Below are 20,497 nucleotides of genomic sequence, written 5' to 3'. Positions count from 1 at the left end.
AATATGGACGACCCAGGGCCTGGAGTAAGACTAGGGAGAACAGTCGGAAGCGCCTACAGAAACCCAGGCAAAAGGTGATGGTGCTTATGACTGCGTGCTGGCCATGGAGATGGCAGATGGAAGGTCACGGGGTGTGTGTGCAAAGTAGAAGCAATTAGGATAGCTCTTCCCTCTTAGGTATTTTCTTTCTTTCTTTTAAAACTTTTTTGTAGTTGTAGATGAACAGAATGCCTTTATTTTATTTGTTTATTTTTATGTGATGCTAAGGATCAAACCCCAGTGCCTCATACATGGTAGGCAAGCACTCTGCCATTGAGCTATAGCCCCAGCCCCTTTCTTAGGTTTTTTAATTTCCCTGGCAGCCCTTCTATGAGTGATCTGGTAGTCACCTTACTGAAAAGTAGTAGATTGGGATAAGTGGCTCATGGACTAATTTTCCCCTCAAATCCACTGTCCCTGTGTTCTACAGAATACAACTCCTGATCCTCAGGTGAGTATGTGGCCATTCAGAATAAGGAACACATTTCTCAAACCCTCCTCCCCCTCAAGCTATGTGTGGCTATGTGACAGAATTCTGGTCACAGGTAGGTAAACAAACATATATGTGCAACTTTCAGGAAGTGTTCTCAAAGGTAGGGCTACTGTCTTTTCTTTTTCCCCTTCTGCTAGCTAAACTACCTACACAGTAGCAGCCACCTTTGATGATGAGGCAGAAGCTGCATATTAAGAATGGACAGCAACAAAAGCCCAGGTCCCTGATGATCACAAAACTGCCTCGACAGCCCAGGCAAAGTGAGATTTGTTAGTGTCACCATTATTTTGGTTTTAGAGTCACTTTGACCAAATCTAATCCCACATGAATAGGGGAATGTGGCTGCCATTGCTAGCTGCCTGCCCAATACTCATTCCCTCTTTGTAAACCAAAAACCAAAAGTTCACCACTACCATCAACAATTTAAAAGAAAAAAAAAAGTCATTTAGAGTGCGAACATGCTGAGTTAAAACTCTTGAATTTCTAAGTTCCCCTGTAATTACAGTGGCATATGACAGGGTTGTGAATGAAATGCAGCACAAGTCTACTAGGCAGTGTTCCTATTTTCTCACAAGAAGCAATATTTCTTTCTGCCAGGAATGCAGAAGCAATGCCGGGAAGGATGGCAGCTATGTTATAACTATAGGGTAAAAATCAACTGTGAAGGTAAGGCTGGTGAAGCAGGATTACAGGTGGAGTCCGGAATGTGATGTAGTGGAATTGCTCTATCACCTGGGACTGCTTACTTTTAATTTTCTTGTGTACAAGAATAATAAAACTCTTTCTTCCTCAAGAAATCCAGTTAAGTTTCTATTGTATGCAACCAGAGATACTCCTAACATATCCTTTGTTCTGTTTGGAGATGTTGAGTCAGAGATGCCCAACAGGCAGCCAGGTTGGGGTGATGGGTAATCAGTTGTAGGTCTGTAAACATGGGAATCAGAATGTAGAAGTGTATTTATAGCCATGGAACTTCAGGAGATGAAAGCAGGAGTTAGGTCCAAATGAAGGAAAAGGGCCCATGGTTCAGATGCCCTGCAGAGCCCCCTTACCCTGTGAAGACCTTGGGGCAGTTACCTCCATGACCACCTTGTATTCTACAAGCCTCAGTCATAGCAGGCTGCCATGCTGTAAGAGTATCACCTGGCTGGGACCCAAGGATGGTCTCTGGGAGCTGAAACCTACCTTTGGCCAACAGCCACCAAAAAAACAAAAAAGGAAAGAAAGAAAGGGGTGGGGGACTCAGTGTTGCAACTACAAGGCATGGAAGTCCACCTGAATGACCTCAGAAGAAAGACTCTGAGCTTCAGAGTCCACACCCTTGGTCAGCACCTTGATTTCAGCCAGGTGGGATGCTCAGCAGAGAACCCAGGACCCCTGGGCCTGGCCTCCCGACCCACAGAGTCTTAGAGATAATTTCTGTTGTTTTAAGCTTATATGTCTGTGGTTGTGGTAATTTATCATGCTGCAATGGAAAAATACAAGGAGGGCCAAGGCTGAGAGACCCAACTCTGAGGGGAGGGCAGAGGATGGGGGAGAGTGAAAAGCAAGTTCTCTAGAAAAATGTTTCAAGAAGAAGGGGCAGGGCACCACCAGACCACACAATGACCATAGGTACTCGAGAGGAGGGGTACCAAGGGAAGCATGGGGTTCCCTAGAAGGACTCCTGAGAGGAAGAGTACGGTTGGATAGACACGGAGGGGGCTGGTGGCCTAAGGTGGGCTTTGTTCTGTAAAAGGGGTTCACCTACTGTCCGATCCAGGGCTGGGGGAAGAGGACAGTGCCAGAGAGGAGGAGGGAGGAATTCAGCACTGCCTGCGAGGGAACAGACAGCTATCTCATCTCTGTGCTACTTGAGGGATTTCCCCAACAAGAACGAGGTCAAGATGCTCAATTTTTCTGTGGTAATAAGCTTGCTAAGTTTCCATTTACACACATAGAAATTTTCTTTGAAATTATTGAATCACAATTTGTCTTATATTTCAGAAAATCAACTCCATTATCTGTCTCCTCTCTCTTTTGATTTTTTTTTTTTTGAATCCCACAGATACAGCACTGAAAACATTTTTCCTTTTTATTTATGTGAGCAGTGCTGAGGAAGCCCATCATCGCTGCGGCCGGACCTGTGACACTGGCGGGTGAGTAATGGATTGCTTTAGATGAGAGACAAACCCGGGACAATGTGTTTCCAGTAGGGCTCAGCTGCTTGCAAGATGAATACTCCTCTGCCGCTTCCTCAGATGATTAACTGTCCCAGCCCAGCCGCGTCCGGGCACACGGCCTTTCTGATCCACGCAGATAAGTACCAGATTCCAAGATACCCACAAACACAATCCTCTTCTCCTGATGCCACTGCTTCCTTTTCCTTACTATCCTGTTAGGATCTACATAGAACTTAATCTGTATAGACACTGGCATACACATTGGTTAGAAAAAATCAACCATGTTCCACAGAAAGGATGGGAAATAGTTTGTCCAAAACACATGAATAAAAACAACGGAAAAGAAAAGAATTTAAAGCAGCAAGACGACCCTCCCTGTATATCATCACCCCCATTCTCTCGGGGTTCCCTTTAGAGACGCACTGCATGACGTGGTACTCAGTCCGATCCCATGCAGCAGTTTTCTGGTTCTTCTGAAATGTGTGCTTCATTAAATTAAATAGAAGAGAATGCACTATTTGACTCAAGCCCAATGTAGGCAATAACAAAAATGAGGACAGTTAACGTTAAAGAGAACCAGCACCATGTTTCACTGAAAACTTTGGTGAATAAAAAGGGTGGGCTGGAACTGACAGAAAACAGCTGGGAAGGCAGGAAAACTAAAATATGCTTAACAGTTTGCATTGCAGGGAAGGTTTTCCTGCCCGTGCATGAGATCTGGGGGTCTACAAAGGTAAAACTCCTCTCAAGCACCAACACTGAAAATGGTAAATTAATTGGCTGTCTGGGGTCATGGACAGGGGCAGATGGGGCATAGGGGAGGCATTTACAAGCTTGAGGGCTTACAGAAGACTTGCTTGACCTGCAGAAAGGGCACCCTGCTACAAAGAATGAGGGAGGGGGGCCTTGCTTTGTTTCAGGGTGGCAGTGGGGTTTTTCCTATCCTGTGCTAGCACAGTGGGAGCTATGAAGGAACCAGGTAGGTCTATTGGGACCAGCAGTCAAACTTCAGTGGAATAAACTTCCACATGAGAACATGCAGGGAGTTCTCCAAATATCCCATTTGCCAAATATTCATTCAATGCCTAAGATGTGCCCAACACTCTAACAGCAAGAAAGATACAAAAGATAAGGCTTGGTCCCTCCTTTAAAACAAAATTATCTTCTAATTTGACAAAATTTAGGGATGACTAAGATTTAGTTATCTTAGATGTTTTGAGTGTTTAAGTAGAAATTTCTATTCTAAATGGAAGAGATTCCAGGACAAAGACATTAGGGAACCAAGGAAGCTGGCATGGAAGGAAGAAGGAGAAACTGACCCATCTTGGATTGGTTGGAATGGTCAGAACACAGAAGGATGTTCAGCCTGACAAGAGAGAGAGGTGGTGATTTTCACAGCAGATACCTGGGTGCAGGGAGAGACAGAGTGGCTGGGCTGACATTTTCTTAGGAGGAACAGTGAGAAATAAGACCAGCCCAGCAAAGAGTTTGAGGAAGACAGAATAATGGTTTCCTCAATGATGCCCAAGAATCCCTAAACCCTAGGATCTAAAAATATATTCCCTTATATGGAAAAGGGAGCTTTACAGATGAGATTTAAACAAAGGATCTTGAAATAGGATGCCTTTCCTGGATTACTGGGCTCAGTGCTACCACAGGGGGAGGCAGGTGTGTCAAAATCAAAGAGAGGAGATGTGACAGCAGATGTTATGGTGGAAGCGGAAGCTGGAGGAACGTGATTGCTGGCTTTGAATATCAAAGAGGACCATGAACCAAGGAAGGTAGGCAGCTTCTCAAAGCTGGAAAAGGCAAAACTGGTTTTCTCCTAAAGGCCCCCAGAAGGAATGTAGTCCTGCCAACCCATTTGGAGTGAAATAATAAAGGCATGTTGGTTTAAGCCATTAAGTGCTTGGTGACACTTAGTGTTATAGTGACACTAGGATACCATTCGAGGTTTAAGAATATGGGCCTTGAGAGTCAATGTCTACAGTGTGGCAGACAATACAGGCCTATTTCAGAATGAGTGCAAGAATTGAGATGGAAATGGTGCTTTAGGAAAACTGCATGAGCAGAGAATGGAAAGAAGACAGGAATCAGAAATGGGTAATGCAACACTAATCCACAGTAGCTTTGGACTGGGATGGCAGGAGTACACAATGAAAAATAAAGTGGTATATGTTATAGATATTTGGAAGAATGAATCAACAGGACTTAGTGACATTCTGGATAATGCAGGCAAGAGAATGTAGGGAAGCACTTTGAGGCTTAAAACCTTGAGCAGTATGGCTCTACACCTTGTGGGTGTGTGTGTGTGTGTGTGTGTGTGTGTGTGTGTGTGTGTGATAGGTGAGAGGGGCCGTGTCATAAGTAATTTCTTTAAAAATATAACCCACAATAGAATTTATCAAACATGAACCAGCATTAAGATCCTCTGGGGGGCTGGTTTAATAAGCAGATTTCTGAGCTGCATCAGAGTCTGATTGGCATCCTGAAATCAGCACTTAGGTGGTCCAGAGTTCACACTTGAAAAAATAACAATCTATAGAAACTTAAAAAAAAAAAAAAAAGAATCAAATACTCATCATAGTTCTAGAAGAAATGACAAATTTAAAAGAGTAAAAATGGACATATTATAAAACATAAAAATATAAAATTTTTTTCAAATTAAAATAACTTCATAACAAAAATTAAATAGCCACTAGGTAAAATATACTTTCAGCAAATGACTAATATTTTATTTCAAGGCCACACAAAATAATAAGCAAAAACAATAAGACCAGGTAGATAAATGAGAACACACATAAATAGACAATTTGAAAAAAAAGATACAACTATTAAGTAAACTAAAGAGATACCAATTCAACAATAACAAGGCATATGTGCTGCCAAATAAACAAACACAATTTTTGAAGAAATAAAGTTCAAGTTAATGGGGTGCTGTGAACCTTACACTCTCATGCTTGCCAGTTACATTAAAAATCTGCTATGGGGCTGTGGCTGTAGCTCAGTGATAGAGCACTTGCCTAGCACGTGTGAGGCACTGAATTTGATCCTCAGTACCACATAAAACTAAATAAAATAAAGGTATTGTGTCCATCTACAAATACAAAAAAATAATTTTAAAAAGAGTTCGGTTTATAATTTAAAAGCATGATGAAGGGAGAAAAACAATGCACACGTAGAAAGAAATTCTTACATTTTTCCAAATGTTAGAAAAACAATTCTAAGAAAGATGTAAACAGTACTTTAACAAGTACAATTACAAAAGTTCAGGAGAAGTAATAAGCATTAAGGACTTTCTTTAACACTATCCAAACTGTAGGTAACGGTTTTAGTTTCTGCCTTTAAATCAGCAATGACAATCAGCTAGGCGGCATTGTGTGTGTGTGTGTGTGTGTGTGTGTGTGTGTGTGTGTTGCTGTGGTGCATGGACAGAAGCTATTCATTCATTATCCTAAAGGTGCAAAGCACTTGCAAATAGCTCATATGTTATTTAGAGTCAACTTGGGGACGCTGGTTAAACACTTTAAGCAAAAGTGAAATGTAATGTAAAAGGTAAGAAAAATCAAGATAGGTGAGAGAATAAATTACATACACTGCAGAAATAGTTGAATATTTCAAGAAAATTAAATGACAATCGATTCAACTACATTTAAGGGAACATAATTCTTGGTAAACATATAACATTCATATCCTGTTACAAAATTCAAATATGGAAAACTGTAGAAAGAGAATGAGGCCACACATGGGCAACAGAATCAATAAAGCTGTGTACAATATTTGGATTAATTTTTTTTTACCCATTTAATCCTTAGCACACACTTTTACAATCAAGATTACAGAATGATTTTTCTTTTTACTTCTTACTACTACTTGTATTTAATCGCCTCTATAGTTAGCATTTTGTGAAATCTAATACAGTCAAATGGGGCAAGTAGAGGAAACTTTACCTCTTTAATATAAGTAAAGATGACTTTTCTAGCAGAGGCTATCACCTCTAGAATGCAGAAGATTAGATAGTGCATCCCAACTAAAACTCTGTCCCACAAACCTATTTTTGTCTCTATGTCCCTGTAATGATATCACAAATATTTTAACAAAGCTGCTAGAAATATGCAAAATTGAAGAATTTGATAATTTGTTCTGTTTTAATTCTAGCAAACTTTGTTATGGAATTATGAGACTAGCTAAAATTATTAATAGAACTGTAGAAATTGAGAGGAGAGCAAGTCCTAATAAATCTAGGAATTTTTTTCTGATTTCAAATACCTAAGAATTGCCTAGATCACTGGGGAGAAGGTCCTTTGCTGCAGAGGAAAACAAACTGAATTAGAGAAGAGGGTGAGTGAGCCTCCATTCCAGCAGCCTGGGCAGCCTGCTCAGAGCTGGCCTAATTGGCAATCACCCAGCTGTGCTTCCTGTGAGCCGATCCCAGTATCTGGAGAGAAGAGCTGGGCTTTGTCGGGTCATGCAGTACTGGGTGCTGACCCAGGCAGTTAGGAAGGAACCTACACATGACAGGTTGCCTAGTCCAGACTGGTTGGCAGAAGATGAGTGGGGTATGGGGGGAGAGCTGGTCTTACTCTCTCTCCTTGGAGAGACTAAGTCATTAGGTATCCAGCAGAACCTCTCCAGAGCCTGTTTCCTTCAAAAAATGAATGAAAACAGAATTCCATGAGAAGGAAGTGAAACCTAGATTTCAGGTTTGTTTCTCTTTGAGCCTCTGGAATTGGTGCTTTGGAAAATTTGCTGGCAAAACCTGGCCTAAATAGCTATTCACCTGTAATTCTTTTTTTTTTTTTTTTTTTGAAAGTGAACCTGAGCTTAACAAAATTTGAACTGGAGGATTCATTGTGAATTATCCCTTGCTGTCCTAACAGAGAAGCATACAGACAACCTGGAGCTCCCCTTAAAGGAAAACAGAGAGCAACAGGCTCACTAACCTCCCAACAATATTCTGTTAAAGTTTATACTCAATTCTCCATTTTTCTGATTAAACACAGTGGGAAAACTTAATTTAAAAAAATGTTTAAAAAGTTTAAATACAGAGTTAGTACACCATCACAAATTATTTATGCAATGATATTTCCCAGAAAATTGAAGAGGTCATTAATGAAATCTTTTTTAAAAAATGACTCTCTTTCTTAATATGTACTCAGTATCTAATCATCTAATTCTCACCTAATCAATAAGGAGACTGAATTATGTCATACATTGTATGTGTATGTATATATTTTATATATACAGTCCATGTGGGTGGGTAAATACATATATACATATTGACATGTACGTATATATTTCATACATATGAAAAAAATAGTAAAATTTCACTGACTCATATATGGTTAATTTTCTGAGCAATTTCACAAGGTATTTCTAATTAAGATAATTTCAGCACCCCCATAATAATTTGTAACCTGCAAAAAATTAAATTTGGTTAAAAGATAAAAACTGTTCACTTTTCTATTCATTACTGATCATTTTCCCCTACAACTCAGTTATTGCTTTTACATTCTGTTTCCTTTATATAAGACTTTTAGAGAAATAGATTCTAGAACTGAAACATCAGTCTTTTATAACGGCCCTTTACAACTCAAAAGAAGGTGAGGATCTATGATCCTCTTTTGCATGTGTTCCCCAATCTTGAAAATGTATATACATGTATATTATCTTATCCAGGTACATAAAAGTTGAGTTTAATAAATTTGTTCCATAAAATGATAGTTTACTTTGCTTTTCCCTTTTGCACAGAACATTAAGAATATTTCATGGATAAAACAGGGTCTGGGTCTTATTCTTTCAGAAGCTATAACATTTAATGCAGTATACTACAAATGGTTTGCAGCCTCAGATTTGTATATGCAAATGATCCCAAGAGAAACCCCATCTACACAGGAAGCACACCTTTAAGAGACTGAATAATCCATTTTAAAATGAAATTTACATCATGATAATAGAAACCATGTATACACAAGAAATATTAGTGCTCCTAGAACCACAGAAAGGAGTCTTAACATTATATCATCTGCCATATAGAGAAAAGGAGGCAAAGAACAAAAACCAAAGGTTACCTTTTTGTGCAAGGCATGAAATTCGCTGTACCTTTTTTCAACAAAATGTTTTCTTCCATTCATTAGCACTTCTATCTTAAACACCTAAGGAAAAAATTAAAGAGATTAATTCTACTAGTATAAAACCCTCAATTGTCTGATGCAGTAAGTTTGTGACCATGATATATTTCATCCCTTTAATTACAGTAGCTGATTCCCCCCAAACCCAGAAGGCTCAGGAGACCCTGGCCCAACAGCACTGATTAATGAGCACTCAAACGAAATATGCTCACAAACAAACTATAGCATTCTCCAAAAACATGTCTTAAAACAAGGGAAACTTCAATGCATTGAAATGCTACTCATTTTTTTAACTGTTTTATTTTTAACCTTAAAATAACTTCATCAGATGATTATGATAATTTTGAAATGAAAGTGTGAGGCAACAGCAATACTGGAGTTAAAAAACTCAGGCTTGTGGAAGTCCATTAGGGGTATTTCAACAAAGCAGTACTGTCTCATCTGTAACACTGTCATGCAAACACTAGTGCATTTTAGGTTAATTTCTTCCTAACCTGCATATTCATCTCTAGCTCAGCTGGGCTTATTCGGCTGTTTGCAAAACAGGGAAAATGTAGTAAAGGCTCATTTTCCCTGCATGATGCAAGTGACAGCTTGTGCTCCTTCCTCCAGAAGGTTGAAAGGCCAGATGAAAAGGCTCTCTGGGTGCACTAATTAGTAGGCACTAACATGACATTTTCTTGATTCTTGGGTCAGTGGGTCAAGACTGGGAACAGGGATGAGAAATATTGTGAAATGCTCATGAAAATACAATGTTCAGGTTGAGTGGGGAGGGATGCTTGGCAGGAACTCAAGAGCAGGTGCTCTGTTATTCCAAAAGTTTGCATATGAGCCTTGTTTTTCTAAGTGAGAGTTTGTAAATACCAAGATGAAAGAATATTGTTCAAGTACTTGGTAAGCCTCATTTCCTGTTTTAAGTGACTTTTGGAAAGAAAAATAAGCTGTAGTTAAAATCACATGGCACTAAAGAATATTAAAAGCATACTTATTTTAAGCCTAAAAATAAGAACAATTCAAATTGAACATGTAAGATACAACATCACATGCTTTCATTCAAAAAATAGATCTCTATGGTTCTATATTTCTGCCTTATATGTAAATATGATTATTTTAGAAAGCCAGAAATTAGGTCATGAAACATGAAGCATTTTTGTGCTTCCTTGAACTAGAAGCAAAATATTCTGTTGCCAATTTGGTTTACATAACCTGTTTTTAAATACATGGGAAATTTTTACCAATTTAAAGGATATTTTATCTTAACTTTTTTTTTCAAGAAATCTTCCTAAACAAATACTTTTCTTTGGTGAATTAATGAAAATATTTTCTTCAAAAAGCACATGCATATACTTCAAGCTCTCAGATACACATCCATTATTTTTTTTAAAAAAAAAATTCCATTTACTAATTCACAAAAGAAAACTATTCTTCTTCAAAGACTCTGCCAGAAATAGAATCAGGAAAACACCCTGAGAAATACAAACAAGAGCAACACAGTTTTAACTTGGGGCTTGGCTAATCGGCTGCAGAGTTCCCTTTTCAGTGTCAGGACCCTGATTTAAATCAGGACAATGTGGTAGCAATGAAAGTAGTTTCCATCTGCTGAGCCATGTGAAGTAAACGAAGATACGTTCTGGGTCTCGTTACTTGAGGCTTCATCACAAAGCCACCACTTTAATTGGCACATTTGTCACAGAATCCATATAGCAGAGAGAAGGTTGAAGACTCAGCCAGGCTCTCCATACTAGGTCAGCCCTTCAAGTGCCTCCTTGAAGGTGAAATTACAAGACATACTGAAATGGCTGCACCAGGGAAGGTCACCCCTCCTCCTGATCAGAGAGTTCCAACACCAAGGCTCCACGATTCCTTTCCACCAGCACCAAGTTCACATTGGAGGCAGAGGGATGGAGGATGTATACAGACACACAAGGAAAGTACATGATAAACTTCAATGCTTTATCATGTTGCCTGTGGGAAAAACATCCAGAATACCAATACTGTTAAGACTTTTTTCTTCTAAATTCAGGGAAAATATCTTTAAAAGGAAGTTGGTTAACTAGGATTTCTATGGCCAAGAGAAGCAAAAAGTGGAATCATTTTCATAAACCCTATTTTCCTGAATAGCTGTACCAGACCTTTCTCCTTAGTTGTTTCGACTGTCGAACATCTATTCTCCCTGCTTCGTAGAAAAAGCTCTTTCTCACTTTGCTCTCCTGACAGACTTCTAAGGTCACTACCTTGGAAGGCAGTGTCATCACAGGATGGTGTTGAATGGCACCCAGCATAGTATCTGGTATTTATTTGTTTATTTACTCAACAGATCTTCTCTGAGGGCCTAAAATGTGCCAGAGAGTTGTCCTAGGCTCTGGGATGCAGCAGTGACGAGGACAGACAAGAGCAAAGCCCTCACGGAGCTCCTGTCCTATGTAGTAGGGAGGCTGACCCCCACACACACACACACATGTGCACACACGTGCACATGGACACATATCACAATGCCCACATATAATGAGGGTCTGAAGAGTGGCACAGCAGGGTAAGAGACTGAGTTTGACAAGTGAAGCTCAGACAACATGGTCAGGGAAGGCGGGGAGAGGAACAGAACCCTGAGGTAAACAACAGGAAACGGGGTGTACCAGAGTTAATATTTTTAGAAATGTAATAATATCCAGCACCCAATCAGATAAAAGTCACAAAATCAGACATCTCCCAATCAAAAAGAAGCAGGAAAATACAGCTCATAATGAGAAGAAAAACCAATCAATCGAAACTGATTCAGAAATGACATTTGACAAAAGCACCTAACATTGTTTTTGTACAAAAACCGAGAAGAAATGCTGAGGATGTTCAGTGGACATGTAAAAGGGAATGAGAAAAGACCCGAACAACAGATTTGGGGCCAGCTGATGAAGTCACCAACGTTTGTGATAATAACATATTGGATGGATTAACAGCAGATTAGATGTTCCAAATGTGAAGGTTGTGATGAAGACCTAGTCATAGCAACTCTCCAAAATGAAACAGAGGAGGAAAAGCCCTAAAAAGTAGACAAAGAAACAGCCTAAGTGAACTATAAGACAACTCTAAACAGCAAACTGTGGAAGCCGAATCCCTAAAGGAGAAGAGAGATGGGGGTGGCAGGGGTGGTGAGGATACATGAAGACAAATATGTTTGAAGAAATCATGGCCAAAAATTTCCCCAATTTGATGGAAACTATAAACTTACAGATCCAAGATTAAGATCAATGGATTATGCACAAGAAACACAATGGAAAAAACCCAAGGTGTTTTGTAATAGAATTGTTTTAAACCAGGAATAAAGAGAAAATTTGAAATATAGGCAAGAAAAAAGGAAAAAAAAATTTTAAAAGCTATGTTTGATTCATTCCACTATCTTTCCTTACACAGAAATAAAAAGGATAAGTCTGATAGCAATTTTCTCTATGATTACTATAAATAACCAAGATTCAATGTATATACATTTAAATTACTTTTTTTTTTTTTGCAGGAAAACCCACTCTATTGTTAAGGACAAATGGCATGGGTGGGGGGCAAATAATATTTTCAAAAAGTATTTTTATAGAACTCACTATATGCAGGCTTTTCCAATCATGGTACTTATAGTAATGATTCATTTAATTCTCACAACAACTTTATAAAATAGGCATTATCATCCCTCCTATTTCTCAGGTAAAGAAACAGATTAAGGAAATGGAGAGAATGAGCAACTGACTATAGTACAGCTACATTTTGAAGCCTGCAGTTTGGCTGAATCTGTCTTAATCAGTGCACAATACTGACTCCTGACATTCAGGCTCCCTAATAGAGTCCTCATTAGGAAAAAGCAAACACCCCAAAGTAGGGGAAGCCCAGAAACATTTCTGGAGTGAAGACAGTATCTTCTTTCCATGCTCCTTCCAAGCTTCTGGATTTTGGAGGGGACTTTGCAGAACACAGAACACTTGGGGAAGATAGGAGAGTGGCATAAGATCTTTACTCCCAGAGGATATTTATTTACTTATTTATTTCTAGGTTTCTTCCTTTTGAATTTTTTTAGATACATATGACAGCAGTGTGTATTTTGATATATATGCATACATTGAGTATAACTTATTCTAATTAGGACCCCATTCTTGTGGTTGTACATGATGTGGAGTTACACTAGTCATGTATTCAGATCAGAACATAAAAAAGTTATGTTTGATTCATTCCATTGTCTTTCCTATTCCTATCCCCCTCCTTTCTCAGAATTCCCCTTTGTCAAATCCACTGAACTTCTATTCATCCCTCCTTGTTATGTGTTAGCATCCACATATCAGAGAGAACATTTTACCTTTGGTTTTGGGGGGATTGGCTTATTTCACTTAGCATGATAGTGGAGATCACTTTCATATATTTGCTGACAAAAGTCATGAAGTCATTCTTTTTTAGAGCTGAGTAATAAATACTCTATTGTTTATATATATACACATTTTCTTTATCCATTCATCTGGTGAAGGGCACCTATGTTGGTTCCATAGCTTAGCTCTTGTGAATGAGCTATTATAAACATTGATGTGTTATTGTAGGTTTAACTCCTTTGGAATATATACCAAGGAGTGGTATAAACAGGTCAAATGGTGGTTCCATTCCTAGTTTTTTGAGGAACTTCTGCACTGCTTCCTAGAGTGGTTGCACCAATGTGCACCAGCAATATATGAGTGTACTCTTTCCTCCACATCCTCACCAATAATTATTGTTGCTTGTATTCTTGATAATTGCCATTCTGACTAGAGTGAAATGGAACCTCAGTGTGGTTTTAATTTGCATTTCTCTAATTGCTAGTGATATTGAACTTTTTTTTCATATATTTGTTGACTGACTGTATTTCTTCTTCTGTGAAGTGCCTATTCAATTCCTTTGCTCATTTACTGATTGAGTTATTTGGGTTTTTTGGAGTTAAATTTTTTGAGTTCCTTATATGTCCAGATATAGATTAATGCTCTATCTGAGGTGCAGGTGGTAAAGATTTTTCTCCCATTCTGTAGGTTCTCTCTTCACATTCTTGATTGTTTCCTTTATTGTAAAGAAGCTTTTTAGTTTGATACTATCCCATTTATTGATTCTTGATTTTACTTCTTGAACTTTAGGAGTCGAGGAACCTGATTTGTAAGCCAATATAATGAAGAGTTAGGTCTGCATTTTCTTCCAGTAGATGCAGGGTATCTGGTCTAATGCCTAAGTCCTTGATCCATTCTGAGGTGAGTTTTTTGCAGGGGAGATATGGGGGTTAACTTTCATTCTCTTATATATGGATTTCCAGTTTTCCCAGGACCATTTGTTGAAGAGGCTATTTTTCCTCCAGGAGTGTTTATGACTCCTTTGTCTAGTATGAAGTAACTATATTTATGTGAGTTTAAGAGGACATTTAAAATCAGGACATTGGTCAATATAAAAAGCACACAACTCTGCAGGGCAGAGGTACTTTTTACCTCAAAAATAGTATGTGCTCTTGGAAAAAAAATAAAAGTTACAAAAGGATGTAAACTGAAAAGCGTAAGACATTCAGATAAGGAATTTGTCCACATCCTTGCCAACTTAAGAAGCTTCTTAAATATCCTTTCAAAAATTGTCCATACACAGGTAAGCTATGTATGTATAGATACATGTAGGAGGGGTTTTTCCTTACACACCTGAGTACATACTATATAGTTAAGCCACTTTACTTTTTCATGTGATACTTCTTAGACATCTTTACTGGTGTATTTTGATATACCTCATTCTTCAATTGCTACAAAGTACTCCTATATATAATATTCCTATGTATGATATTATCTTATCATAATTTATTTAACTAGGATTTCAAGGTGGACATTAAATTTTTTCATAGTCTTATTGGAGAGAGAGAGAACATCCTTATCCCTGTGCATGTATACACATACATAAATACACAGGATGAATTATAAAACATCTTGTCAAATTTCCCTCCTCAAAAGTTCTACACTGTCATCAAAAGGGTATGGAATTCCTGGCTCATCCTGACCAACACACACCATGAGTCACTCTGCCCAATCTGATGAGTAAAATGAGAACTGTTTGGCATATTTCAACAAAGTGTATGGCATGGTAGCACAAGGTGCCATTTAAACCATTTCACATAAAGCAGGATGGGACCCAACCTACCCATTTAGCTTTCCACTCCTGGGGACATCTTCCCTCAGAGGTTTACAGAAATCCCTCTGAACAAAGCAAGAGAAACCTCATGCAGTTAAATAAATGTGTTAACGCTTCCACTTAGAAACACTAATTATTTTGTTCATTTGACTAAATATTTGCCACAGTGTCTGCAAACATTTTTAAGTCAACAGAACTAAAATTAAAAAGAAAAGCAAATGACATTACTTTAAAGGGAAGATTCTGAAGTGTGGCTTTTAGTACATATCAGAGCCATTTTTTTTTCCCTTTGTGATAACACCTCTGAAATTATACTGGAAACAATGATAAAATATTTCAAAGTGTGGGTTTATACATATCTAAGAAATAAATGTAAGCTGAGGAAGTACTTAACTCAATTTCCACCTTAAGTGTCTCTTTCTTCTAGAAGCTCAGATCTTACAAAGTTACTTCCCAACAAAGATAAACAAAAACAAAGTTTCCCTGGAACAAATTAGAAGCATCTAATAAATAATTCAATCACAGATTGCAGTTCTATATAAAATTACAATTTTAAGTTCAATATTCCAAGTAGTTTAAGTCAGCATATTGTCTGAGAAAGACATGAAGGACGATTATCTGCTTAGGACATGGCTTTTCTTGTACTTATATGTTTACGTACATGCTCACAGTCATGCACACACATGTGCTTGTACACATTGTATATTTAATACTTATTCAATCAGAACAAGATGTGCTAAATATTGACTACAGGACTGAAGTCAACAGATCTCTTTCTTGAGTAGAAATAATCAATAAAGAAGATTGTTACTTCACTATAAAAAAGTTAAATCTCTAAAGGAACTGTTTATTATGTGCCTGTTGGGAGCCAGGTTCTCAACAAGTTATTAGTTCATAATACACAGTTTTTATGAGGGGGTGAAGGAAAAAAGGATCATTATTCAATTATTAAGTAAATTTACAGTTTAAAAATCCAGTGTAAAATTTGCTTTGTTCCTGTACTGAGGTTTAAATCATATTTCCTCTATTCTAAGATGCCACATGGAAAAAATGAGAGACATTACTAATTTAAGTATACTTTTTTGGTTGGAGCAAAAGCAGCTACTTTTTCCCCCTCAATTTTTAAAGATATCTGTATTTCAGAAAATTTCAAATGTTTGTAAGAAAGACATATTGCTAAAAACAAAACACTGATAAAAAATGTTCTTTAAGTAACTGCCACACAGAATATCTATGTAACAGGTATGATTGAATTTATGTATGTATATGGGTAGGCAGGTAGATGGGGCTGTCCATCAATATGATTCTTCTTTTCAAAGAAAACTTATGTTAGCAAACAGGACACCCCAAAAATGCTGATCAGGAAGATTAAGATGGAAGGAAGAATGAATATTCAACCTAAAATTAGAAGACTCCCCGATGAAAGAGCAAAAATATTAGAGGAAAAGCAAAACTCAGAGACAAAAGAAACCAAAGTTTCTTACACTGAAAAGATCCAAAGCATTCACCAAATTCCTAGGGAAAAATAAGCGAAGAATATCCACACCTAAATAACTTTTTCTTTTTTTAATTTTAAGAATAATGAAATAATCATTGCCAATATACAGATGGAAAAAATCAGGAACAAAAATTAGGATGACCCTAAACTTTTTCTCTGCCACACTAAATGTCAAAATCTATTGAAAAGCTGGTTTAAAATTTTAGCTTTTAAAAGCCTTCAAAGTTTGTAGTGAATGGTCTTTAACAAAGAATTCCACATCCTGCCAAATCTTTATCCTGTGCAAAGTAAAGTGCTATTTTCAGACATGCAGGAGCACAAAAGTTCTATTTCATACATACTTTCAGGAATCTTCTTTGGAAAATTTAAATTATAAAAAGAAATTCAAAGAGATCAAGACTAGATAAATAAATTTCTGTTGTGATTTTTTAATTTTTGTGGTGCTGGGGATCAAACCCAGATGATATACAATCAATCAACGAATACATGAAAAAATGTTCATCATCTCTAGCAATTAAAGAAATGCATATCAAAACTACTTTAAGATTTCATCTCACTCCAGTCAGAATGGCAGCTATTAAGAATACAAACAGCGTAAGTGTTGGTGAGGATGTGGGGGGAAAGGCACACTCATACGCTGCTGGTGGGACTGCAAATTGTTGAAGCCAATATGGAAATCAGTATGGAGATTCCTTGGAAAACTGGGAATGGAACCACCATTTGACCCAGCTATCCCTCTTCTCAGTCTATACCCAAAGAACTTAAAAACAGCACACTACAGGGACACGCCACATCAATATTCATAGCAGTACAATTCACAATAGCTAAACTGTGGAGCCAACCTAGATACCCTTCGGTGGATGAATGGATTAAAAAAAAGTGGCATATATACACAATGGATTAAAAGAGCATTAAAAGAGAATAAAATCATGCAGTTGGAGAATATAATACTAAGTGAAGTTAGACAATCCCCAAAAATCAAATGCCAAATGTTTTCTCTGATATAAGAATGCTGATTCATAATGGGGATTGGGAGTGGGGCATGGTAGGAATTGAAAAATTCTAGATAGGGCAAAGGGGAAGGAGGAAAGGGGAGGGGACACGGAGGTAGAAAAGTCAGTGGAATGAGATGGACATCAACCAAAAAGGGGCTTAAAAACCTGCATTCAACCAAAAAGGGGCTTAAAAACTTCAAGAAAAAGGAACAAACATATATATACAATGTAAAGGTTCAACTACAAAGCAAATTAAAGGTAACAATGATTTAGTACAGTTTATAGAATAATAAGAAAAGAGTTCCTGTTCCACAAAATCATGAATTGCTTGCACGGAGCAGTATAGATCTAGCAATTTATAAAGCAACATTTCCTTCCCTAAAATCCCAAACACATTTTTCTCTCTTTTTTTAATTTTAGTGTCTTGCTAAATTACTTAGGCTGGCCTCAAATTTCTGATCCTCCTGCCTCAGTTTCCCATGACCCACAGGAATGTACAAATACATTTCTTGACTGTATAATGAAAATATTACATACACACACACACATATATAATTATAACATTGGAAACATACATTATTGTTCTCACTTTATAGAAGTAATCTATATAGAGTGGAAGATAATTATTTTTATACATAGATTGTATGCATTTTAAAACCTTATCACTATACAAAATAATGGTATATCCAGCCAAAGAAAGTTTATGAATCAGGAAGGGACTGAGGTGAGAGTCTGTAATGGGGTACAAATTTTCTCTTTTGATATAATTGGTAGAGTGTACTTTGCTAAAAGTTGGTGGATGTAGAAGGGAGTTCAATATGCAAAGTAGTATGCAGAAAAAACAATCATAATGTTAATTTAAAAAAATATTCATGAAATTACAATCATATACATAGTGAAAATTAAGTGTGGAGAAAAATACATGGTTAGGGTGAGCTAAGTCCATCTTTCAAAGTGGAAGAACAATGGAGATTTTCAAAGAGTCAGACATCAAAAAATGGAGATTACACATATGTAATTGTGTAATTACAATTGCTTTTAGCTAACTTCTGGTTCTGGAAAGTTCTTAACATATCTTTGTTTTCCTTTTACATATTTAAATAATGTTGATTTTCTCCCATGCACACATATTAATTTCAGACATCCTATAACAATGTAATCCCTGTTAAATGTTTTAAATCTCTCTGGAAAGGTTATAAGGAAAGATTTTCTTGTGTTTATTATTTGTAGGATTAGAGGATTACAGACATTTGTGTAACTCCAGGTTTTCGTTTTTAAACCCTAGTACTGACTAATTTTAGCAGCAGCTCCTTGACTGATTATTTGATTATGAAATTCTTCATTTTTCTTCTCCTCTTAAGCTGCATCAATATGACACAAAACCAATCAATCAATTCAGTGTGAGAGAAAAAATGTATTCAAATATATTGGGTCACACATGCTGACTAGCTACATGATTTTTCATTAGTTTCAATATAACTTTGACTTAATAAAATGTGAATACTGCCAGTTCTTTGCTTAGCTGAGTTGTTGTAATAATAAACCTCATATGTAAAACAATGAAACATTCTAGAAGATAGTTACTATATACATTTTATGATTATCCTTTACAACCTGCTTTGAGAGAACAGTGATAAGGTTTTAAAATGTATACAATCTATTGTGTAAAATAATCATTTCCCATGCCGTATTGATTAATTCTATAAAGTGAAAACAATAATGTATGTTTCCAATGTTATAATTATATGTGTATACATATATATATATATATATATATATATATATATACACATATACACACACACACTACTTACTAACATGATACATCTTTGAGTCATAGCATTTCATTAATAAAATAAGAATGACACAACAATACCTTCTGAACCAATTTGCTGGATAACCACTGCCTTGGTACTTTGTAAAATGCTTTGATGAAAGGAATAATTATTGCTAATTACAAAGAACTAGACAGTCTCCCTTAGGAAGCAGAGGATAGTTTTCACAAGCATTCAAGGACAACCTTTCTCATAGGTTGTTTATTTGTAGTTGAAAAAGCTTGTCATATAGAGGAACAAAAGAATGCAAACTCCTTAGCACCTCTTTATCACAAACTCATAGTTTCTGCACAAAAGACCAATTTTTCTACCTGCTTCCAAAATGCCCCAGAATATGCTCCAATTATTCATCCAATCTTGTTTTCCACCCAGAGCCAACTCTTTTTTGAGTTCTCTCTACTCTGGCCAGAACCTGTGCAGAACTGACTCATCTACTTCTGCTCATGGGTGACCCTCTCTGGGGTCCAGGGCTGACTGCTATCCTGTCCTTTGAGCACACAAGTGAAATCCCACCTCCTTTTCAGAGACTTCTGGAACTTTAGGCATAGCTATCTTCCATACCTTAAACAATAGCATACAAATGCCACAATCACATCATTTAAAATATAGTCACGGTCTTTAATTTTCAGCATTGTATTCTTATTGACTACTTCATATTAATATGTACTATATGTCTCAAATAAATGGTACTATTTTAACTAGTTTTTTAAGGAAAAAAATCAAGAGGAGTCTATCATGTTGTTTGAGAAAATATTTGTAATATAGTGCTTCTCCATGTAATTTTTGCAGATTTTATGCCAAATGGTTTTCAAAAAGTGTGATGCAATCATCATGTGGAACTTTTTAAAAATGTGCTGGTATCCTTTAAATATTATTTATTACTAAATCATCTTTGGTGCAAGGTCAGGATACACAGAATATTCACATATTTATGTTAATGCAGTGGTGATGCTTATGCGGCAAACTACCATACAGCAGCCAAGGGACAAAAAATTCCCTATCAGAACTGACTTATATTTTAGAGGGAGAGGAAGGACAAAGATTATCACACAAATTAATGACTAATGATTAGTGCCCCAGAGGAAAAAAAAAATCAGGGTAATAGGAGAAAAAGAGGGCCTGGATAGAACAGGGAACGAAATGCTGCCATTCGCATGGGATACCAACATGGCAGAGATCTGATGTCATCAGAAA

General features: G+C 37.1%; 1 protein-coding gene across 2 annotated transcripts in view; it reads right to left on the bottom strand.

The window, feature by feature from the left end:
* Window positions 1–20,497, bottom strand: part of Snx24 (sorting nexin 24) — a 157,714-nt gene that overhangs the window by 64,327 nt on the left and 72,890 nt on the right. For both annotated transcript variants that reach the window (XM_046459993.2, XM_058584200.1), the window contains exon 2: window positions 8,766–8,849. In XM_046459993.2, the coding sequence (XP_046315949.1) occupies window positions 8,766–8,849 (84 nt within the window). The remainder of the gene's footprint in view (window positions 1–8,765; window positions 8,850–20,497) is intronic.

The sequence above is a fragment of the Marmota monax genome, unplaced genomic scaffold, assembly GCF_021218885.2.
Source record: "Marmota monax isolate L192 unplaced genomic scaffold, Marmota_monax_Labrador192_F-V1.1 WCK01_AAM20220418_F8-fsc00006, whole genome shotgun sequence".
Taxonomy (NCBI): Eukaryota; Metazoa; Chordata; class Mammalia; order Rodentia; family Sciuridae; genus Marmota; species Marmota monax.
The sequence above is the reverse complement of the archived record's forward strand: the minus strand, read 5'-3'. Positions and strand labels throughout refer to the sequence as shown.